Source organism: Petaurus breviceps, unplaced genomic scaffold, assembly GCF_028583685.1.
Source record: "Petaurus breviceps papuanus isolate PSGF00001 unplaced genomic scaffold, PetGlider_PUasm1.0 91023, whole genome shotgun sequence".
Lineage (NCBI taxonomy): Eukaryota > Metazoa > Chordata > Mammalia > Diprotodontia > Petauridae > Petaurus > Petaurus breviceps.
Window position 1 is genome coordinate 6,900,861 of NW_027187398.1, and position 24,644 is coordinate 6,925,504.

Genomic DNA, 24,644 nt, shown 5'->3' on the forward strand with positions numbered 1-24,644 from the left:
CCAGACTCACAACTTCGGTGTCACCTGCAACTCCTCACTTTCTCTCACCTTACCCCTTTCCCCATATCTAATCTGTTGCTGAATCCCATCTATTCTACCTTCATAATATCTTTGTGCACACACCACCTTCTCTCCTTTGACACTGCCACCATCTCAATGTGGGGGACTCATAACTTTTGCACCTGGTCTACTGCCCTAGCTTCTAGTTGGTCATCTCCCACCTTGACTTTCTCCCCACTCCAGTGCATCCTCCACTCAGCAATCAAGGAGATCTTCCTAAAGCACAGGTTTGACCATGTCACAAGGTATCTCCCCCTCCCACTTCATTCAATAAATTTCATTGGCTCCCAATTCACTGGCCTCCTTGCAGATGATCTAACAAGATACTCCTCCAGACTCTGCTTACACTGGCTGCTTGCCTGCCCCTCTCCTTCCCCTCCCCCATGCCTGGAATGATCTCCCTCCTCTCTACCTTCTGGCTTATGGGTCTACCTTCCAGCCCCAGCTTTAAGTTCCATCTTCTGAAAGATTTTGATGTCATTAAACATTTTAGTTGATGCTCTGGGACAGCCCTGTATAACAGGGAAAACCAAATATGATGGAAATACAAATTCTTCATTAGCTTCCTTTCACAATGTGGCTCTTTGTGATGCAGCAGACAGCTGTAACCAGTACAAAATATTTCATTTGTCACAAGATGCTGAAGCCCAAACTCTGACACCTCTGGACTAAATTTACAATAGCAACCCACTATGAGATGAGATTGTTGCCTGCCAAAGGGATTCAATAATTTTGATGGGTTGCAAAGTTAGTGCTTCTTTGGTTAAAAAAAAAAATCTCCAAAAACATCAGGATATGTACAAATGCTCAGGTCCTTAAGTCCCAGCTCCTGTATGAAGCCTTTTCCAGTCCTCATTCACTTTAAAGCTTTCCTTCTGAAACTATTCTGAATTTATCCTTTTATAGCTTGTTTGTACAAAGTTGTTTGCATGTTGTCTCTCCCATTAGACTGGCGCACAGTAGGCGCTTAATGATCATTAACTTCTACATAGTTGGTTGCATCTTGTCTCTTGAGGGTAGGAACCATCTTTTGCCTTTCTTTGCATCCTCAGAGCTTTGCACAGGGTCAGGCATATTGATGTTGCTGAGTCCTTGTCATTCTTTTGGGATTTCCTTGGGAAAGATTCTGGAGTGGTTTACCATTTTCTTCTCCAGCTCATTTTATAGATGAAGAAACTGAGGCAAATAGGGTCAAATGACTTGCCCAGGGTCACACAGCCAAATTTGAACTCAGGAAGATGAGTCTTCCTAACTCCAGGCAGGGCACTCCATCCACTGCGACACCTAGCTGGCATAATCTAGGCGCTTAATAAATGCTCATCCACTCAATTACATCTGGAATTTTTTCAGCCAGTTTCTATTTGTAGCGTTGTGCTCAGGCATAGAGACTCCATAATCTCTCTGGGACCTTTCTCACATGACCTGAAGCTTTCAGATAGGCAGACCTATATAGATACGAACGACCTCCTCAAGATGGTGGCCTGGCGAGGCCCATACGTCACTTCCGCTCTCACGATGTATATAAGGAGCGGGATTTCCGCTTTCGCTCTTTTCCGGCGGTGAAGATATCTCCGCGCCAACATGCCTGTGAGTTGCTGGGGATCCAGTGGAGCCGTGTTCTTCCTACCCCAGATCGTTTGGGGGTCGCGGAGGGTCCCTTGGTTACAGCCCCTCTTACGACCTTAGCTACACGGGCAGCAGCGGGGCCCCCGTGCATGAGGGAGGAGGCGGGACCCTAACATGGCGGCCTTTGCTTTTCTTCTTCCTCCGGGTGGTCGCTAATCTGTTCCTCTCCGCCTGTCGCAGCTCGCGAAAGACCTCCTGCACCCCTCTCCCGAGGAGGAGAAGCGGAAGCACAAAAAGAAGCGCTTGGTGCAGAGTCCGAACTCGTATTTCATGGACGTAAAATGCCCGGGTGAGGTCACGCGCGGGTGGCGCCTCGTGGTCTGGCTAGGGTTCCTCCCCCCTTTTCCCCGCGCGTATCACGCGCGTCGGTATTACCGACCCACGCCCTCCCGGGGCTGCCGAGCCCCATCGAACAACCCCCCCCCCCCCCCCCCCCGGCCGCCCCCCCCCCCCCCCCCCCCCATCTACACTCTTCCCCCACCCGACCCCCCCCCCCCCCCCCCCGCCGGTGGAAAACTCAAACCTCCCGGAGGTCGTATCTTTAAAGGGCTGTCCCTAGAAATGCTGTCAGCCCGGTGCTTTCGGGGAAGGCCTGTTGTTTTGTTAATAGGATTGAGGCGGGGGCTTGTTTCTGTCTTAAAACTCATCAGACTTTTTAAGGTTCCTGTTGGATTTCCGGGGAGGGGAGCACCTTGCTTGCAGTTGAGGAAGGGTCTTCACTCCTGCTGTGTTCGTTTCAGGGTGCTATAAAATCACCACTGTCTTCAGTCACGCACAAACAGTGGTTCTCTGTGTCGGATGCTCCACTGTACTCTGTCAGCCTACTGGAGGCAAGGCGAGGCTTACAGAAGGTCAGTGCTGAAGCTAGTGCCCTGGTGGTTTCTGAAATGGGTGGATTTTGATGAATTCTGTCTGATGATGAGCAGTTAAGAACCTCACAATTGTCAGATTAAACAAGGGAATGGAGAAACTTAGATGGGTGGGGAGGTTGAGTCAAAGCAGGAAGAAGTATATTAGCAGGGTAATTGTGTTAAGTTGCTTTTAGAAGAAGGGGTTTGTTGTTCAGTCCTGTATGATTCTTTGTGACCCCATTTGGGGTTTTCTTGGCAGAGAAACTGGAGTGGTTCTCCATTTCCTTCATTTTATTTTACCAATAAAGAAACTGAGACAGGGTTAAGTGATTAGACCAGGGTCACACAGCTAATTGTCTGAGGCCTGATTTGAATTCAGGAAGATGAGTCTGACTCCCAGCCCAGCACTCTATCAATTGCACTATACTTGCCCTAGGGTTGGAGTGGGTAAATTTATCTTTTGGCTTAAGGTAACTAAGAAGACAGCTAACAGTTTACTTCTCTCCCAGGATGTTCCTTCAGACGGAAGCAGCACTAATGACTGAATCAAGATAAATGAGTAACTGTAAAGAATAAAACAAATTTGATACAATTTTGTTCACTGCCTTTCTTGCTTTAATGTTGTGAGGGTGGCCTTATCAGTAGTAAAAATTAAGGAATAGATTTGGAAGGCTGCAACATTCTTTGTGATAAGCACTAGACCTCATAGCTTTTAACAGAATAAATTTCTCTTTCAGAATTGTACTCTTACCTGGATCCATAAAGCTAGGTATAAAATAATAATGAAATTAGGTTTGAGGGGAGCAGGAGATGTAAATCAACAAGAGAAAGCATTAACATCACTTCTGATCCCTTTATTTGGAGTTTTCACTACTGCCTTGATGATGAGAGGTAATTCTACTTGGACTGAGTTGTAGTACCCCCAACTCCTAAATGCAACCAGCCTTTTTTCAGATGTAGATTAATGTCTCACACTCCATAACCAGTACTGCAGCCTGCTTGGGGCAGGTGGAGATTGTGGATTGTTGAATTGAGAATTAGTGGAAGGATAAGTATAACCTAGAAAGAGAGAGTGTGAGCTGAAGACATATGATTTTCATATAACTTATGTATAAGAGTACTCCCCAAAGTTATTTTTACCTGACTGTGCAGTTCCTGAGGTTGGGACATACACGACTGGAACTGTCTGTATCCTGTTGAGGAAGGCATTGTATGCTGGAAGAATGAAAAAAGGAGTCGAAGCAGTGAGACAAATGGAGGTGAAAGTGAAGGTATTAAATGATAAGTGTGTTTGAGGAAAGGGTGGCAGGCTGTGTTTAGGGCACACTGAAAAGATGCTCTTCAAATTTTATGTGTTAAACACTTATGTGAATAAAGGTTTTTAATATTTGGGGTTTTCATTGAATAATAGGGATTTTTTAACATGCACTGCCTTAGGTAACCCAAAATACTAAATATGTCAAATTTTTTGTCTAAATAGTTAAAACTCTGGGATTTTCGAACTATGCCTTGATCCCACCTGAGGTGAATAAAAAAGCATTAAGTGTTTACTTTGTGCTAGGGAGCTACAAAGAGATGTCAATCCATCAACAAAAGTGCAGTTTTGTCAGACCCTGTGGTGAGACAGATACAAAGTAAAGCAAAAAACTCCCTGCCTTCAAGGAACTCAAAAGTGAAGGACCCAGGATCAGGAAGATTTGAATCTAGGTCTTAAGGACTCAAGCTAATCACTGCTATATTGCCTCTGTTCTTTGCAAGTAGGTGCTGAAGAAATGCCTGAAGGTACCTTAGTGCATAGGCTTACACAAGTAGATAATCTAATGCCAGCTTTTGAGTGGAACAAAGCCATTAATTCCACCAAAAGATCCAGTATCCTTCAGCTGGGACAGGACTGAGTGGGTTGTTGAGTGAAATAGTCATCCAGTTCCATTTACCTCCACTCTTTAGAGGAGCCAGCACTTTGAGACATTTGGCCCTCAGCTAGTTGAACTCAACACAGTGTAGGAAACAATTATCCCTTACAATCAGGGATTCCACTCATCTGAAAATATATATATTTTTTTAACAATTTAACTGAACTAAATTGAAGTCCTATACTTGGATTGTTGTTTTGTTTTTGGTCTTTATATATTTGTTTACTTTTAGTTTAGAAGATTCATTACCACGATTCCTTGAATTTCAAATTTTCTCTCCCTCCCCTCCCCCCATGGCGGCATACAATCAAAAACTTAATATTTTAAAACAATTTGAATGGGGAATGAAAAATAATAAGGTTTAATCCATTGGTTTACTCACCTAGGAAGATGACTGCTGTTGATGCAACACCAGCAAAAATGGTAAAGAGAAAAATTTGATACGACTCAATCAGCTGCTGTACAACACTTGATTCGTCACAATGATCTGTTTTGTAGGAATGAAGCAAAATCAGATTTTTAAAAAAATATGAGAATAGTATATCTAATTCCTATGAAGCCTATAAACTAGTAAAGGTTGTTCATGCTTAAGATACGCAAAAATAGTCGAACTTAATCCTATTTGGTTTGAAAACCAAATGGGTGAAAGAACTGTAACTTGGATCCCCTTCAGCATGTTCATGCATAGTTACCTTTTCTGTAAGTTAACATCCATTCCAAAAGCCAAGATATGGTGACTGTTTCCTAACAATCCGGGTAAGAAGGCATTGTAAATAGTTACTTTGATGGTGCAGATTCTTTAAATACTTAATACCTCTAACATGGAAAGCACTCTGGATATTTAGGGGAATACAAAGATGAATAAAATGAAGTCCCAGCCCTTTGGACATTATACTCTTAATGGTCAAGCCAATGGATTATTTGTCCTCCCTGTCCCTAATTCCCATTTGCACCTATTTCTGACTATTCCTAAAGCCATATCTCAACTAGGTTAACTCCCTGGTGAAAAGCACACTGGACTTGGAAAGCTGAGCTTTGGTCCTGGCTACAGAACCATCAGTGAATACGGAATACCCACCAGATTTCCTGGGTTGGGTGCTGTAAGGGACATAGAAGGCATTCTTCTAGGTGCTTTGTTTCAGTTGTGTCTGACTCTTTGTGACTCCATTTGGGGTTTTCTTGGCAAAGATACTGGAATGCTCTGCCATTTTTTTGTCCAGCTCATTTTACAAATGTGGAACTGAAGCAAACAGGGTTAAGTGACTAGGGACATACAACTAGGGAAGATGAATCTTTTTGACTCCAGGCCCAGCATTTTTTCCTAGCTCAAATAATAAATAATGGCATGCAAAAAAAAAAATCATGCCAGGCAAATACAAAGCAACAAAACAAAGTAAAGATAATATGTGTACTGATCCGGGTGGGACTAGTGGAAGCAGGCAATAAAATCATTTATAGGTGAAGAAAGGCTACCTGGAGATCATGAGCCTTATTACACATAGGGTTTGAAAGCTGGGAGAGCCACTAGAGCTTGATGACAAGAAAAGCCATTTCATTGGAGAAGATGTGGGAAAATTGGAACAGGAATGCATTGTTGGTGGAGTTGTAAACTGATCCAACCATTTTGGAGAGCAATTTGAAACTATGTGCAAAAGGCTATAAAAATGTGCATACCCTTTGACCCAGCAACACTACTAGGGCTGTATCCCAAAGACATCATACAAATGGAAAAAGGACCCACATGTACAAAAATATTTATAGTAGCTCTTTTTTGTGGTGGCAAAGAATTGGAAATTGAGGTGATGCCCATCAATTAGGGAATGGCTGAACAAGCTGTGGTATATGAATGTAATGGAATACCACTGTGCTTGTAAGAAATGATGAGCAGGCAGATTTCAGAAAAACCTGGAAAGACTTATATGAACTGATGCTGAGTGATGGGAGCAGAACCAGGAGAACATTGTACACAGTTATAGCCACACTGTGCTAAGACTAACTTTGAAATACTTGGCTCTTCTCAGCATTGCAAGGTTCTAAGAACTCCAAAAGGCTCATGATGGAAAATGCTATCCACATCCAGAGAAAGAATTACTGAATCTGAATGGAGATCAAAGCAATACTATTTAATCTCTTTCTTTTTTGTTTTGCTTTGTTTCTTCTTTCTTGTGGTTCATTCCATTAGTTATAATTCTTCTTTGCAACATGACTGAACATGTGTTTAATATGAATGTATATGTAGAGCCTATATCAGACTGCATGGTTTCTTGGGGAGGAGAAGGGGGAGGGAGAGGGAGAAAGATTGTGGAATTTAATGTTGTAAAATAAAAATAAATTTTAAAAATTAGGGAAAAAAAAAAGGAAGCATTTCATAAAGTCCTAAGTTATCACTGTGGCTGCTAGATATGTTTCCTTTTACCTAAACTGGGAATAACATGTTCCCACCAGCAACGGGATAGCTTTTGGATGAAATTAAACTCTCTGTTAGCAGAAGCTGAATGAAATGGAAGTTTTGGCCTTAGCTATTCCAGAAAGAGGAGTCTCATTAATGATCCAGGAAATTACCCACCCATGCTGGATTTCTCCATCATTGCCCTCACTGGAACTGCCTCTCTCTGGCCTGTCAGCACACAGGAGATGTTGATGAAGACCAGAGCTGCCATCTGCTGGAGTGATGTGAAGTTGACAACCTGAACTGGGTAGATGGCCAACCCTGGAACAAGGGATGATCTCTTAGGGGCAGAGACGACCAGAACTGGAGAGCTAGGGAAGACCTAGAAGAGAAAATAAAGTAGCTCTTGTTTGAAGGGGAAAGAAATTCAGAAATATCTTGTATTCCAATCCTCTATACACCCACAACAATGCAGGGAGGTGTATGCTAAAGGAGACCCAAGAGCCAGCTCTGGCTCATTATGAGACTAAAACACCTTTAGTTTTCCTGCATGTAAAAGGGGAACACTGATACTGAGTCTGAATCTTCATTCCTCACTACACTTAGGTGAGTAACAAGTTACATCTGCGGTATGCAAAAATACTCTTACACCAAGCCTGAGAGATATAAGGTATTATGCCATTTGATGAATATAGTGTAAACATTTTTTAGGCCTTTGTAGGCTCAATGGACCACACCATTTCCCCCCAACAGAATGGGAGTTGGAGAAGAGGCTTTTCTTCAATTTCCCATGAAATGGACTTTAGCAGATAAAAAGAATGAGGGTTTTGAATAGCTTTGACTCCTGATATCTCATACTTCAAAACAAAACAATATCCCCGACCTAAACCACAAAAGGATGAGGGAGTGACAACAGAGAGGAACAAAAAAAGATGAAGTCCAGCATTACTTATATAAGAGAATAGGATTTAGCTATCAGAGGGACTTCAGACAGAAATAAGCTAATACAGTCAACAAAGTTAACTTATAAAGTTGGAGTTTTTTTTTTTTTGGAAGGGGAAAGGCAGGGCAATTGGGGTTAAGTGACTTGCCCAAGGTCACACAGCTAGTAAGTGTCTGAGGTCCGATTTGAACTCAGGTCCTCCTGACTCCAGGGCTGGTGCCCTATTCACTGCACCACCTAGCTGCCCTTTAAAGCTGGAGTTTTTTTTTTTTTTTAAAGCAATTGGGGTTAAGTAACTTGCTCAAGGTTACACGGCCAGTTATTTCTGCGTGTGGTGCTAAGTATCAGAGCCCGGATTCGATCCCAGGTCATCCTGACTCTGGGGCCGGTGCTCTTACTCATTGTGCCACCTGGCCGCCCCTAAGAAATTGGGATTAAGTAACTTGCTCAAGGTTACACAGCCAGGTGTTTCTGGGTGGGTGCTAAGTGTCTGAGCCTGGATTCCATCCCAGGTCATCCTGACTGTGGGGCCGGTGCTCTTACTTGCTGTGCTAAAAGCTGGAGTTCTTAACCTGGGGTCCATGGATCCTTTAGGTTTCTGGGGGTCTATTAACTTGGATGGGAAAAAATGACATCTTTATTTTGACTCATCTTTGGCTGAAGTTTAACATTTCCTTCAGCAACATTTCCTTCAGCAAACTATTACTCTAAAGGATCCAGAGGCTTCATGAAAAGTGACAAAGGGGTTCATGACAAAAAAAAAAAAAGAAAGAAAAAAAGAATCCCTGTTCTAAAGACTTCTTATATCATTTAAATTTAGCCCTTTTTAGGGAACTGATTCAAATTTGTAGGAATAAGAGTTATTCCCTAATTGATAGTGAAAGAATATAAAAATGCAGTTTTCAGAGAAAGAAATCCCAGCTATCAATAGTCTTATAAAAATGCTCTAATTCACTAAAATTAGAGAAGTGCAAATTAAAACAATTCTGAGGTTTTACTTCACACCCTTCAGAATGTCAAAATTGACCAAAAAGGAAAAATGATAAATATTGTAGGGGCTTTGTGAAAACAGGTACATTAACACACTTTTAGTGGAGTATGAGATGTCTAGTTATGGAAAACTCTGGAAAGCAATACAGAACTATGTCTAAAAGGCTATGTAAACTATGTACATTCTTGGACCCAACAACACTATTATTATAGCTATACCCCAAAGAGATCAAAGAAAGAAAAAAAAGGACCCACAAAAATGTTTACAGCAACTCTTTCTGAGGTGGCAAAAGAATTATAAAGTGGGAGGGGTGTACCCATCAACTGGGGAATGACTGAACAAGTTATGGTATATGAAGGTAAAGTAATACTTTTGTGCTACAGGAAATGATGAAGGGAATAGTTTCAAAGACACTAGCAAAGAATTACATAAACTGATGTAGAATTAAGTGATTAGAACCAGGAGGATAATTTACACAATAACAAGACTGTAAAGACAAATTACTTTTAAAGTCTTAGGAACACTGATCAACATAATAATCAACCACGATATACTAACCACTTCTTGATAGAGAGGTGATAGATTCAAGAGTGAATAATATATGGCTGAGTGTGGAAATTTTTTTGCTTGACATATATATATATATATATATATATATATATATATATATGCCTGTAACAGAGGTTTTTCTGGTTGTTTTTGCTTTCTACAGTGGGGGTCAAGGGAGGTCAGGGAAGTAGGAAGGAGAGAAGGTAGACCTTCATTTGAAAAAAATTCAGAAAATTTAACTCTCGTTATTTTAAGTCTCTATTTTCCTATAGTTAACACTGGATACTATGCCTTGGAAAACCTAAAGAAAGGTAAGGTCATGGCTTTATTCCAGAGATAACTCCATCCTTTTAAAAAAAATTATCTTTTCCCAATTACATGAAAAGACCATTTTTAACATTTTCTATAAAATTTTGAGTTCCAAATTTTCTCCCTCTCTTCCTCATTTCCCTCCTCCCTAAGATGGTAAGCAATTAGATATAGGTTATATATGTGCAATCATGTAAAACATATTTCATATTAGTCATATTGTGAAAGAGGAAACAGACCAAAAGAAAAAAAAACCCTAAAAAGTAAAAAATAGTATGTTTCAATCTGTATTCAGATGCCATCAGTTCTTTCTCTGGATGTGGATAGCATTTTTTATCACAAATCCTCTGTAACTATCTTGGATCACTGTATTACTGAGAATAGCTAAGTCATTCACAGTTGATCTCTGTACAACATTGCTGTTACTGTATACATGTTCTCCTCACTTCACTTTGCATCAGTTTGCATTGAATCTTTCCAGGTTTTTCTGGAAAAAGCTCATCGTTACTTATAGCACAATATTTTTCTAGTTTACAATCATACTTGTTCAGCCATTCCCCAACTGATGGACATCTCCTTACTTACCAATTCTTTGCCACCACAAAAAGAATTTCTATAATTTTTTTTGAAAGTGAAAAGAAAGTATGCTTCAATCTATATTCAGACACCATCAATTCTTCCTCGGGGAATGGATGCTGCTACAAATATTTTTGTACAAATTAGTCTACTTTTTTTTATCTCTTTGGGAAACAGACGTCATAGTGGTATTGCTGGATCAAAAGGTATGCACAGTTTGACTACCCTTTAGGCAAATTGTTCTCCAGAATGGTTGGATCAGTTCATAACTCCACCAACACTACATTAGGGTCTCAGTTTTCCCACATCCCCTTCAATATTTATCATTTTCCTTTCTTGTCATATTAGCTAATTGGATAGGTATGAGGTGATACCTCAGAGTTGTTTTAATGTCTCTAATCAAAGTGATTTAGATTATTTTTTCATATGATTATAGATGGCTTTGATTTCTTCATATGAAAACTGTCTGGTCATATGCTTTGACCATTTATCATTTGGGGAATGGCTTGTATTCTTATAAATTTGACTCAGTTTTTTACATATTTGAGAAATGAGGCCTTTATCAGAAACATTTGCTGTAAAAATTGTTTCCCATACTTCTGCTTTCCTTCTAATCTTGGTTGTATTGGGTTTCTACAAAAACCTTTTAATTTAATAATCTTTTTCCTTTTCAAATCCTTTCCTTTGCAGTTACCTAGTTGAAGGGAATCAAGGATCCTGGAGGATGTAGAAGAGAAGGAAGTAGAAGAATTGACTGAGGTACTAGACTAAATACAGTCTCTGGGTATTTAATAGAAGTACTCATTTCCAGGTACCTGTCCTTTAATATTTCTTTCCAATCCTTTAAAATTATTTACATGTGTCTATAGTGGACTATGTGGACAGCTAGGTGGTGTAGTAGAGGACCAGTGTGGAGTCAGGAAGAATCAAAGGGATTGCCAAATGTTAGAGTTGAATGGAGATCACATAGGTCGACCTGCTCATTTCAGAGGTGAGGAAATTGAGGTGCAAAGAAGGCAGCTGACATGCCTAAGGTTATAGGATCATAAATGTAGACTGGTAGGGACAGTTAAGTGGAACAGCTGATAAGAGTACTGGGCCTGGAGTCAGGAAGACCTGAGTTCAAATCTGTCCTCAGACCCTTACTAGCTGTGTGACCCTGGGCAAGTCACTTAATCGTGTTTCCTCAGTTTCCTCAAATGTAAAATGAGCTGGAGAAGAAAGTGGCAAGCTGCTCTAGTATGTTTGCCAAGCAAACCCCAAATTGGGTCATGAAGTCAGACATGACTGAAAATGACTAAACAACAAACAGGTAACACTTCACATTTTTATAGCCTTTATATCTTTAAATTGTAGATCCTAGAGCAGGATACAAGGTTCCAAAACAGAATGTTGTGAGTAGATTTTCACGAATTCCTTTTACCACCTGCTCTAAGAATATAGATCTTTTATTTTTAAACTTATTTTTCCTTCTTTTTGGCTCATCCTAAAACATACCTCCAGTTTCTCTAATACTCTGTCCACTCCCAGAACTCTTATCTCTCTGATGTCTTGTTTGCTGCTAAGAATCAATTCTGTCTGGTTGATGTAAAATGCAGGGATGAAGGGAATGAGGATTCTTTGCATGCCACTCTTACTACGCTCACTGATGAGTGTGGCCCACCCATAGACTGAGGTGTCAGCCACACTCAGGGCCTGAAGAAGCTCCTCAGATTGGGGTTGGACTGTGATTAGGCAGACATAAACCCCTACAGAGAGAGGGAAACACTTAGTAGGAAGATTCACAAGGCTCTTAGTGGTCAGTCTGAAAGAGATGAGGCAGAAAAGATAGTAGCATATAAACCTGGGGAAAAGAGAGGGGAGTTGGAGGGAATGAAAATTAAATCAGAGTCGAGTATCTATTTCTCAGAATTCTGGCCTAAGCAGGGGAATACCAAAGAAAGAAAACATATGTACCAATGAACATATATACATGAAAATTATTGACAAATACTTAAAAAACAACATATCAACAAGTACGTGGGGCAGCTACATGGCACAGTGAATAGAGCACCAGCCCTGGAGTCAGAAGGACCTGAATTCAAATCTGGCCTCAGGCACTTAACACTTACTAGCCATGTGACTTTGGGCAAGTCACTTAACCCCAATTGCCCTGCCCTCTCCCCTCCAAAAAGCAAAAAAAAACCAACCAAAAACCCAAACCAAGTACAGACTAATATAGTGCAAACTGATAATGTTGGGGCTATTGAAATAGGAAAGAAAGGTGGGTAATGAATTGACTTCTTAGAGGAAAGCAATCAACTTGAAAGGGATTTTAATTTTAAGGCATGGTTTTCTCTCTGGCTCATCCTAGTAACTTCTGTCAATGGTACTATCACACTTGAGTCAGGCAGGTTCAAAACCTCAGTAGTTTTGACTCATCTTTTTCCTTTGCCCTATTCAATCAGTCATGAAGTCCTATTTGATGATTTCTTCCAAAGGTTTCTTGCCTTTTCCATAATTCAATACTGATATATTCCTTGATGTACCAATTCCTCCCATTACTGTAGATGCCTACCTATCAACACTTCATCCTGTGGGATCATTTTCCATGTTTTAGCAAATATCATCCTGTCATTACTCCCAACGTCTGCCTTCTTTGCTCTGGCTTACCTGCTACCAAATAGATGCTTAGAGGAAGTGAAAAACTGTGCTGAATCTATGGCAAATTTATATTATCTACTTTCAGCTGGGTCTTTAAAGCAGCTACTCTCTATCCTATCACCAGTGTCCGTTTCATTCTTCTCCCGTCTCCTCAAGTCTCCCTCAGTAACACACCTCTCATTCTCAGCTAAGGACTTATAAGTCCTACTTCATTAAAAAAAAACTGAGGCCATTCATGGAGGCTCCTCCTCTTATCTCACATACCTTTGACTGACATCATCCCCTACTATCTCCCTTTTTACTCCAGGATCTGATGAAGAGATGATTTTTCTTTGCCAAGGCAACCTCTTCTACATGTGCCTGTGATCTTGTATCTTCCTATCTTCATTAGCAGACTGCACCCAGTGTTATCCCCCCTCTTTCTCTTCAAACTATCAGTTCATTCTCTTCTCAGTAAGAAGTCTCCCAAACCTACCCCATTCTTTTTTTTTAAATTAATTTTGCATCTTTACTATTCTACTTTTTTTTTTCTTTTTGGAGGGGGAAGGTAGGGCAATTGGGGTTAAGTGACTTGCCCAAGGTCACACGGCTAGTTTTTTGTGTTAAGTGTCTGAGGCTGGATCTGAACTCAGGTCCTCCTGGCTCCAGGGCCAGTGCTCTATTCACTGTGCCACCTAACCGCCCCAAACCTACCCCATTCTTAAGAAATCTTCATTAACTCTATTTCTATTGTCTTCTGTTGCTCATCTCTTCCTCAATTAAAAAAATTTTTTTTTTTGCTTTTTGGAGGGCAGCTGGGGTTAAGTGACTTGCCCAAAATCACAGGGCTAAGTTTTAGTTAAGTGCCTGAATCCAGATTTGAACTCAGGACCTTCTGACTCCAGGGCTGGTGCTCTATTCACTTCGCCACCTAGTCACCCCAGTTTAAACTATTTACAAGGCTAAATTTTATTTAGGCTATTTAGTACCTCCACTTCCTTTCCTCCCACTTGCTTATAAATCCTGAAATCTGGCTGCCCCCCTCATCCAACATACAGCTTTCCCACTGCCCTTTGGGTCACCTGAAATTTTTATTAAAAATGAAATTCTGTTTTTCTGATTCATAGCTATATAGAGAATGTGATAATATTGATGTTTTAATTTTTGTGTGTGTGGAAAAGATCACTGAAAATGCTGTACATTTTCCAATATCTCTCCTATTCAATTCTGTACTGAGTACATTATTCATCTGCAACAGCTTTTCAAGACAAATATACTGGTGAATTAATTCAATTGGATGCCAGTTCAAATCTGGGCAACATTTTTTTTATTTGAAGGATGCCAATAGAGCATTTATTGAGCATTTACTATGTGCCAGGCACTGTAATAAGTGCTGGGGTTATAAATACTGTACAAACATTCTAACAGGGAAAAGACAACATGCAAAGGTGAGCAGCAGCCAGGGAAAGATGCTCTGGCCCAGAAAGTTACACAGATGGTACATGAGGTCATAGAGGAGTAGACTGACAGCCCTGGATGATGTTCCAGGATGTTGGCACATTTGATTTCAGTGGTTCCAGAACTGTGTGGATACAGTGTGGTTAGCCTACAGAGTGACATTAACCATAGAGGTGGAGAGACTGAAAGGAATATTCCAAAGGTGAGGTAGGGTGAGTCAAATTTCCATCATTTTAAGAATCCATTTTCATTCCCCTAGATAAATAATGACTTGGAGGCCACCTGTACTGCCCACAAGCCTGGGAGGGCTCAGGGCAGTGGGAGGGAGAGTAGTCTAAGAACTTGCAGGAGAGTAACATTTGGTGAGGAGTGGGTATACTGCATCTGTTGGGAAAGCCTGAGCATATGCACTGAATACTCTGATGGAACCAACAGGCTGGTGACCTGGGGGGGTTATCAGAATACTTCCAGCCAAGATGGTTGTATGAATCATATCAGATTGCCCAGCCCTGCCAGAAATGCTTTAGTAAAAATCTGAGATTTGCATCACACTGAATAGTGATCAAGAAATGTAAGAAACTACAGTAAATAACTTCTACCCTAGAACTGCACAAAGAGTCAGCAGGGGGCCATTACCAGCCAGGGTTGTCTTACCTATACAAACCAGCAGCCTTCCACTATGATTAGAGATGGGACAGAAATATGAATAGCCTGTAAGTCTCTGTGTCTGCAGGTAGCAAGAATGGAGCTTCCTTCCCTGCCCCCACCAGAAAGCTCCAGGGTGGTTGGTAGCACAAAATGGGCACCCTGAAAGTGACCAGAGTAGCAGGGGCTAGTGTGGCAGAGCAAAGCTAACCCTGTGGACAACCTGGGTTCCCAAGGGCTCTGAGGCCCTTAAAACTTTACCCAGAGATGCCATAGGTGGATCCTAACAATCCAGCACTCTAGGTCTTTGCTCCATTAGCATATAGGGGAACTCAGGGTTGCTCTCTCATAGTGTACAGTGAGGAACTATGCAGTATAGGGAAGGGTCCTAGGGCCTTTCCCCTTTGAAGTCTATGAACCTCGGAGAAATGGGTTTTCATCACAGGCCTTTTTCATCTTCTCTTTTCTATTTTAGATGCAGGGAGTGAAGTTTCTGACTCTGGATGGAAGAGAAAGCCACAGGAATGCAAGAAACAGAAACAAGGCTAGGCTTTGTAGCTGTTACAGAACTAATGCTCCAGAGACCAAGCAATGATTTCATGAATAACATTTGGGACCCCAGGCCAGCAGAAGGACTCATCCTGCAGTCATGCCACATTTAGACATGAACTTGGTGCATCAATACAATGTAGAACTTAGCTAAGCTTTGTGTCTACTCCCCCAAAGACTGAAGTGGTATAGAAGAAAGGATGCTGTGGAGACCATTGGGGGAAATGTTTGTACTTTGTTTTTGCTATATCACTGAAGTAAATATCCCTTTGCAGGAAGAAAAAAAAAATTCAGCACACTGAATCTCAAAGATCCAGGAACTCCTGACCTCAGGATGTGGAGGTCAGCATAGGAATTAAAGTTGCCCAGAGCAAGAACAAGGGGGTCCATCACTCCACCCAAAATCCTAGCAAGAGGCAAATTCTGGCCTTAGCACAAAGCCCTAATTCGGGAACTAAAGCTGGAGAGATGAGTAAATCAACAAAGACACTGACCACTATACTATTAAAAAAACACTGTAGACCTAGAGATGCCCAAAAATCCAACCTAGAAGAAAAAAAGAAATTGTAACAATTGCAAGCAGGAGAAAAGTGGATTTTCTACAAAAATGAAATAAGAGCTCTAGAGGCAAGAAATGGAAGGAGAGTGAACAAAGTAGAAGAGAAAGTGTCAAACCTTCCACAGATAATGTCCTGAAAACTAGGTTAGACTAAATGAAAATAAATTACTTCATGAGATAGCAAAAAAAAAAAAAAATTAGAAAAATAAAAAAGACTGAACAAATAGAAAATAGCTGGTATAGAAAACAGACCTGGGAAACAGGTCAAAGAGAGATAATTTAAGAATCAACACAATCAAATTAAGACTCCCTGAAAACACTGGTTTTTTTAAAAAAAAAGCCAATAAACTATATTTCAAGAAAATAAACATAAACTGCCCAGATCTATCTGAACTGGAAGCCAAAATGAAGATAAAATCTACCCATAACCTCCTGAAATAAAATCCAAAGGGAAAATTTCCAGGAATATAATAGCTAAAATCTAGTTTCTACATCAAAGAAAACAAATTCTGTAAGAAAGAAAAAATTCAAGTACCAAGGAACTAGTCAGGATCACATAATACCTGGCAGTTTCTACTATCAACATAAGAGGAGATCTAGGAATCTAATCTTTTTTTTTTTTCTGCCTTTTGGAGGGCAATTGGGATTAAGTAACTTGCCCAAGGTTACATGGCTAGTATTTTTGTCTGGGTGTTAAGTGTCTGAGGCTGGAACTGAACTCAGGTCCTCCTGATTCCGGTGCTTTACTCACTGCGCCACCTAGCGGCCCCAGGAATCTCATATCTTAAAAGGCAAAAGATAAGAGACTTACAACCAAGAATAACTTAACCCGGAGCAGCTAGGTGGCGCAGTGAATAGAGCATCAGCCCTGGAGTCAGAAGGACCTGAGTTCAGATGTGACCTCAGACACTTAATACAAAAAAAAAAACTAGCCGTGTGACCTTGGGCAAGTCACTTAACCCCAAATGCCCTGCCAAAAAATAAAGCAAAAAAAGAAAAAGAATAACTTACCCTTCAAAGCCGAGTATAATACTACTGGAGAAAAATAGATCTTAAATGCAACATTTCTGATGAAAAGACCAGAAGTGAACAAGAACTTTAAAATAAAAACACAAGTAAAAAGAAAGGTCAATTTATTGGAGCAGCTATGAGGAGCTACATGATGTGGTGCTCACCTTCTAAAGGGGGAAAAGAAACATCTCTTCAGAATCTCACTGTCTCCAAAGGGTACTAAGGGAGTTAAATAAGAAAAGCAGAGCATGAGGAGAGGACTAGTACGGTGCTATATAAGTTTAAAGAAGGGGAAGAGATAGAAGATAGTGGTAAAAGGAATATATTAGTGTACAGAAAAGGAAGAAGGGGGTGAATTGTGCTCTTTCTCATAACTGGAGTGTGCGAGTAGAACACAAAACACAGAAGGGGTAGGGGAGTATACAGCAGAAGAACTTCAGTTTTATTTGAAATGAACAAAGGAGGATTGAATATACACTCCCTCTCCCAACATTTTGATATAGAAATAAATCAAATGCAATGGTGGGGCCGGCAGGGATGGGGGAGGGGAGAGGATTAGAAGGAAGGGAATAGCTATGAGCAAAGCCAATTTCCTGATCCTGAAGAGAAAATTAAAAGGAAAAGCAAAGAACAAAAATCTAAGGGAGTGTCCATCAAGTGGAAAATAGCTGAACAAATCGTGGTATATGAATGTGATGGAATATTATAGCATGGGAAGAAAGGACAAAAGAGACTACTCCAGAGAATCCTGAGGCATGTGAACTGATGTAAAATAAAATGAATAGAATTAGGAGAACAATGACAACAACATAGTAAAGAAAAAAATAAATTAAAAAAATTTAAGAACTCTATTCCATACAATGGCCCCTTTGTGACTCCAGAGAGTCTATGATGAAGTAAGTATGTTTCCCACCTCCTGGGGAGAAAGCAGGTGAGCTCACAGGAGACAGGAAAGGTCAGGCAGGGGGAGAAAGGCATGTTTCAAGGGCTGAGGTGACAAGGTCTGGGGGGAAAGGCAGCTGAAGACATCGGATTTGAAGGCAGAAGAGACCTGAAGGGTTATCTAGTCATAATATCAGACAATTAGGGCTAGGGGGACCTCAGAAGCCATCTAGAGGTGTCAAAAGATGTGGTGAGAGGCAGTGCTGTGATGGATAGCACACTGGACTTGGTAAGACCTAGATTCTAATCCTGCCTCCAACACTTAGTAACTGTAAGACCCTGGGCAAGTAATGTAGGCCCTCTGACCCTCAGTTTCCTCATCTCTTAAATGAAGAGACCTCAAAGATGCCTTTCGCTCTAAACCTATGATCCTTCATTTTATAGGGGAAGAAACAGGGTCCAGAAGAAAATGACCTGTCCAATGTCACACTGCTTGAGCAAAAAGAAAAAAAAATACTGATATTTAAAAATAGTTAACATTTACAATGAGCTTTAAGTTAGTTGTAACTGTAAGCTACTACTAGTATACTAAAACTAGTAAACTAGTAAAACTACTACTAGTTTATTTTAAGTAACTCTAGTTGTAAATCTACACTGGTAGAGTTAAACATTTTCACTTATGAATCTTGTGGAATAGAGTTGGGGAGGCGGAGCATTGTATTTTTCCACAAGATTGTGTTTGGCATATTTTAAGTGTTTAGGGATGTTTATTACTGACATTACTGACCCAGAGTTTTTTCAGGAAACCTTCTAACCAAGCTTGCCCCATCTTGAACTTAGGAAGTTTTTTTAATCTAAGCACAGGAATTTTATTCTTATTACATTTCATTTTATTGGATTTAATTCGAAGCTCTGGTCTGTCAAGGTGGGAACTGACCTAAATACTAACTACTTAACTCAGTGTATTAGCTATTGTTCCCAGCTGACATACTCTCTTTACCTTTATCTAAGTTATCAAAACAGTTAAACAGCACAGAGCCAAGAACGGATCCCCCCCCCATGACATTTCATTGGAGTCGTCATTCCAACATAACATTGAACCATTAATTACTTGAGTCCAACCATTCAACCAGCTCTCAATCTATCAAATTGTACTCTCAATCTGGCCCATAACTCTCCATATTCCCCCATCAGAATAGCACAAGATAATGTAACAAATATTTTGCTAAAAACCTAGCCAAATTATATCTACAGTATGCCCTAATCTAGCAGACTAAAAAAAGGAAAACAGGTTAATCTGGAATGTCTTATTTTTGATAAAGCTAGTGTTTCTTTGGGATCATCACTGCCTTTCCTAAATGTTTGATAACTATCTTCTCAATGATTTATTCCAGAATTTTCTAGGAATTGAAGCTAAATCCACCAGACTATCATTGTCAGACTCAATTTTGTTCTTTCTCTTCTGAAGAGGGAGGGGACATTATTTGGTTTTCTTGGGTCCTGAAGTACTTCTGGTGTTTTGTGTGATCTTTCCAACATCACTGACAGTAGCAAGCATTCATATCTGCTAGTTCTTCTGTGACCTATGGATGCAGTTAGTCTGGGCCACATCACTTGAGCTCATAAAGGGCAGCTTAACGAATACAGAAGCAAAATAAATAAGCAGCTCTGTTGTGAGTTATCATTCTCTTCACCTCAAGTAACAAGCTTTCTTTTTTTGTTCTCTTTTCCTCAACATAGCTAAAACTTTTTGTTTTCCTTACTTTTGCTCATCATCTCAGGTTACTAAGAACTTTAGCACTCCTGACATCATTTTTACAAAAGCATGCCTTGTTTTCATATTACCCTTCTTTTACCTGTTAGCTTCCTGTCTTTCCTTGTCAACCAAATGGTTTCTTTTTGTGCCTTCAGAATGTCATTCTTTTAGAGTTTCCCACCTTGCCTGAGTTTATTTTCTCTATAGAATTTTAGTTTGGAGAAATCTAACTTTTTCTGCTCTCCTAAAATCTAGGGCTCATGTCAGATTGTTCCTGGATTTCCTCTCCTCATCAATCACAAACTCTAAGAGGGAGTGGTTACTTCCCCTCTAAGGCTTGCATTGTTTCCATTCCAGTTACTGAGAATCAGATATAGAACAAAAACTCCCCTTGTTGGATGCTCTGTCTTCTGAAGGATGAAATTATCTTTCAGGGAAGTTAAGAAGTTGTTTGTTGTTTGCTTTTGGAAGACACAGAGGTCCAACAGATGTCTGGAAAAATGAAGTCCCCCATCACTACTAGATCAGGTCTCCACTCCAGGCTTGGGATACTCATCTATTTCTTCTTTCTGTTCAGGTGATCTGTAATATGCTATGACAAAACTACTTCTGTTTCTTCCTCCATTGATCTTGACCCAAATAGTCTCCATCAAGTTTTCCCATTGTGGTTCCTAGTTTTCTTCACACAAATGTATGTTTTTAATAGATAATGTTGCCAACTTGCCCTTATCCTATCCTGTTTCTTTTGAATAAGATATACCCTTCTCAGAGTCATATTTGGTCATGGGTTTCATCCTGCCTTGTCTCAGTGACACCTCTTAGGTAAAATTTGGCTCCTTGTATTGAGCTCTCTGGCTTAGAGATCTTGCCTATTGCTTAAACTTTGATCATCTGTATATGAATATTTGAAGCCATAGGTTTCACTATTCAGGATCCTTTCTTGAGTTTTGTTTTTTTTTTAATGAAATTCTGCATGTCCTGATTACTTTCTTTTTAAAAATATTTAATTTACTACTTATTTATTTAAAAGATTTTTTCTTTTTAAATTCTGAGTTCAAAATTCTCCCCCCCAACTGTCTTTGATACTCACCAAGAAAGCAAGCAATATATCAATTCTACATGTGAAATCATGCAAAGCATATTTCTATATTATCCATATTTAAAAAAGCAAGAAAAATAAAGAACATGAGAAAATTATATATATAGTTTGCACTCAGAGTTCATCAGTTCTCTTTTTTTTTTTTGCTATTCTTTCTTTATCATAGCTACTCTATAGTATCTATTTTGGTGTAAGTACATAGGCATTTTTCTCCCTCCTCAGGCCTTTTTATTTTAAAAGCCCTTGTAATGAGATTTGCAAAATACAAATAATACAGATCTTTGTTGCCCTCTATCCCAGCTCACTAACCAGTTTATTACTCAGGTATTTTAAGTAGCATTAAGAAATGCAAAGCCCATTCTCAGACACCATCTTCTTAGTCAATTCCAATATGGATTTGTTTTCCTCTTCCAATTCCTGAAGCACTTGACTAGCTATTTCGCTCATTTTGGCACTTAATCATATATATTTTTTTAGTGGTATTGTGTGTATCATCACACATATGTGAGTTAGGTACTACAGCACATGGAGAATAAAAAAAGGAAATAAGTATATAGTACCTATCATGTGCTGCCAGTCTCTGTGCTTGTGAGGTAAGTGCTGTTATTATTCTCATTTTACAGCTGAAGAAACTGAGGCAAATAAAGGTTAAGTGACTTGGCCAGGATCTAAGGCTGGATTTGAGGACTTCCTGATTCTAGGATCAGCTATCTTTAATTTTTGTGTCTCTCCTTCACTGTTTCGCACAGGTTATGTATGCAGTAGGTACTTAGCAAACACTTGTTGAAATGAACTCATTTTTGAAGGAAATGAATTATATGGATTAATGGAAAGGAGTAAAGAAAGGTGTAAAAAAAAAAGAGGAGCAAAGGCAAAGACACTGGAGTCATTCATTGTTTTTGGAGGATAAAAAATGAGGTTAGTGGGACAGAGGGGGCAGTGAGTACAAGGATCCTGGAGGCCAGGCTGGGAGAGTTTAAACATGAATAATGTGCACTGAGCTTCCAGTGTAGGCTCTTGATGAAAATATTAACTGAATATTATGCTACCTGCTGTATCTCAGATGATACTGGGGAACACTGTAATTTCTATTCAATGAGGAGATGATAACTTATATGAAGAAGCAAACAGAAAAGGAAAACTGACCATAATTGTCAGAGCTTACCTTTATCAATGTTGAAATCTGAATGAACATCGAAAACTTTGCTTGCTGGCATGTCTAACATTGTATTACTAAACTGTATGTGACACAACATGAGTGTCTCAGGAAGAAGTATTTCTTTGATGGCAAAGGCCTGAGCTGGGGTACAGGAACCTAGTAAGCAAAAAGAGATGAATAAATAAGTTACTAACCCTATTTTCATAGGGAAAAAATAGACACAAATCATATTCATTTGATTCTAGAACAGTCACTGAAATAAACACAACCAAGGAAAGATGACAAAATAAAAATTTTCAAATGTCATGTATTCTACCTCTTGCCTTCAGGGAGGGTTACAACTGTCTAAGACAAACAGCTGTCTGTTACATCTCTAGGGAAAAGGATTTCATAGCTTTCCTCCTTCCCCTATTTCGATGAGACAAGCCTCTCTGACTTACTTATTCAGCTGTTTACTCATCCTAGGTAAAGGAGAGGAAACAGAAGAGTAAAGGGATTTGGGGTTATCTGCTCAAAGGGGAGAATAACCAGGGTGAGACAGGAAAGATGGGGGCATTCACACAGATCCAGAGACACCTTCCTGACCTTTGAGGTTAATACCACTCCTGCCTGCAGTGATGAACAGGCTGAATCCAGTTGAATTAGGGGTATTGGTAAGGTAGGTCTTGGGGTCAAAGCTGAGAGTTAATCTTGAAGAAGCATTAACAACCACCTGTCACCAAAACAAAGGAAAAATCAGGGATTCCACAAACCTCTACTGGAATACCCCTTCTCAGGACATACATGGGTTTGAATTTCGCCTTTGATAGTCATTAGCAGCTGTTTGACCATGGGTAAGTCATGTTACCCTTCTGAGCCTCAGTTTCCTCATCTGAAAAAATGAGAATAATAATACCTAATACCTCCATCTTAAGGCTGTTGTGAGGATCAAATAAGATAATGTATGTAAAGGAAATCTTTGTAATCTTTCAATTTTCATGTAAATATCAATCACATAATGGATTACTGCTGTAACTCTGAACTGATCCAGTAATTCTGGAAAGCAATTTGGAACTATCCCCCTAAAATCACTAAACTATGTGTAAACTTTGGTCCAACTATACTGCTACCAGGACAATACCCTCAAAAAAGATCAAAGAAGAGGAAAAAACCCATATGTACAAAAATATTTAGAGCAGTTCTCTGTGTAGTAGCAAAGAACTGGAAACTAAAGGGGAGTCCATTTATTGAGCAATAGCTAAACAAAATACAGTGAATGAATATAGTGGAATATTACTGTGTCATAAGAAATGACATATTGGGGGCGGCCAGGTAGCACAGCAAGTAAGAGCACCGGCTCCAGTGTTGAGAAGACCTGGAGATCGAATCCCGGGCTCAGACACTTAGCACCCACCCAGAAACACCTGGCCGTGTAACCTTGAGCAAGTTACTTAACCCCAATTGCTTAGGGGAGGCCAGGTGGCTCAGCGAGTAAGAGTACCGGCTCCAGTGTTGGGACGACCTGGAGATCGAATCCCGGGCTCAGACACTCAGCACCACACCCAGAAATAACTGGCCGTGTAACCTTGAGCAAGTTACTTAACCCTGATTGCTTAAAAAAAAAAATGACATATTGGATGGCTTCAGAGAACCTAGGGAACACCGTATGAACTGATACATAGGTAAGTAGCCAAACCAGAAGAATAATTTATTCAATAACAATGTTATAAAGAAAAACAACTTGAAAAGACTTGAGAACTCTAATTAGTTCAAGAACCAACCAGGATTCCAAAGGTCTGATGGTGAAACATGATACCTCTCTCTTGACAAAGAGGTGATGGAGTCAAGTTGCAGAATAAGACATGTTTTTGATGCTCAAGGTCACATGGCTAGTATTTGTGTTAAGTGTCTGAGGCTGGATTTGAACTCAGGTCCTGCTGACTCCAGGGCTGGTGCTGTGTTCACTGCACCACCTAGCCACCCCAGACATACGTTTTTGGACACAGACAATATGGGATTTATTTTTCTTGCCTAAGTAGGAGGGCAAGGGGAAACAGGATTCGGGTAGTGAAAGAAAAAAAGTTGGAAGGCAAGAAAGGACAAAGAAGGAAAGAAAAGCAAGTCAATGAGCATTTTTTTTTTAATGCAGAGAAGAAATCAGAAGGAAGGCCACAAAGAAATACAATCAATGCAGCTTTTAAAATTACAGACTGGATTTTTTTATATACCTAAAAAGAAAAGCAAACTGTACAAAACAGATCTACAGTTTCATGTATAATCCTTTTTTTTGTTCCACCATATATACATGGAAATGCCCATTTTATTGGATATTTGTTAAGTTCAGAATAAAAATATAAAAAGGTCAATCCTATTTAGTATCACTTTATCCTTAAGAAAAAAATCAGTTCCTCTATCTACAAATTACCTTTATAGGAACCACAAAACTGGTTGCCACAAAGGCTGCTGATTTTTGACAAGATAATACAACATTCATTCTAGAAAGCAGGTCTTGTTCATGCTGTTTGCTCTGCCTAGAGGGTTCCCCCCCACTCCTCCCTGCCATTCCCACTAGTCAAAATCCTCTTCATCCTTCAAGTTCTAATTTAAATGCTACTTCCTTGACCTTCCTCTCAACAAAATTATTTCTCCCTCCTCTAGAGCTCAATAGTGTTTTAATTTTCACATATCACAATCTGCCTTACATTCTCATTCTCTGAG

The 24,644-nt window shown here is 39.9% G+C and overlaps 2 protein-coding genes and 1 long non-coding RNA gene across 3 annotated transcripts in view; 2 read left to right on the forward strand and 1 right to left on the reverse strand.

The window, feature by feature from the left end:
- Positions 1–1,509: 1,509 nt before the first annotated feature.
- RPS27 (ribosomal protein S27) lies at positions 1,510–3,129 on the forward strand. Its single transcript, XM_069078189.1, has 4 exons — positions 1,510–1,647; positions 1,867–1,975; positions 2,427–2,537; positions 3,047–3,129. The coding sequence occupies exons 1-4, from the start codon at positions 1,642–1,644 to the stop codon at positions 3,073–3,075; spliced, it is 255 nt and encodes an 84-aa protein (XP_068934290.1). The 5' UTR covers positions 1,510–1,641; the 3' UTR covers positions 3,076–3,129.
- Positions 3,130–3,274: 145 nt separating this feature from the next.
- NUP210L (nucleoporin 210 like) overlaps positions 3,275–24,644 on the reverse strand; it is a 118,554-nt gene continuing 97,184 nt past the window's right edge. Inside the window, exons 34-40 of the mRNA XM_069078190.1 lie at positions 22,533–22,659; positions 21,954–22,103; positions 11,694–11,955; positions 7,017–7,222; positions 4,833–4,937; positions 3,678–3,752; positions 3,275–3,596 (exon numbers count right to left, since the gene is read on the reverse strand). Coding sequence (XP_068934291.1) covers positions 3,499–3,596; positions 3,678–3,752; positions 4,833–4,937; positions 7,017–7,222; positions 11,694–11,955; positions 21,954–22,103; positions 22,533–22,659 — 1,023 coding nt within the window. The 3' untranslated portion in view covers positions 3,275–3,498. The remainder of the gene's footprint in view (positions 3,597–3,677; positions 3,753–4,832; positions 4,938–7,016; positions 7,223–11,693; positions 11,956–21,953; positions 22,104–22,532; positions 22,660–24,644) is intronic.
- On the forward strand, positions 3,584–19,017 carry LOC138153778 (uncharacterized). Its single transcript, XR_011166450.1, has 3 exons — positions 3,584–3,808; positions 10,898–10,966; positions 15,408–19,017. It is a non-coding gene; the product is annotated as an uncharacterized lncRNA (long non-coding RNA).

Excerpts from the sequence above, each read along its gene's own strand:
- RPS27 (XM_069078189.1), top strand. Across the intron at positions 1,976-2,426 it reads CATGGACGTAAAATGCCCGG|GGTGCTATAAAATCACCACT; the intron begins GTGAGGTCACGC and ends TGTTCGTTTCAG. Across the intron at positions 2,538-3,046 it reads CAAGGCGAGGCTTACAGAAG|GATGTTCCTTCAGACGGAAG; the intron begins GTCAGTGCTGAA and ends CTTCTCTCCCAG.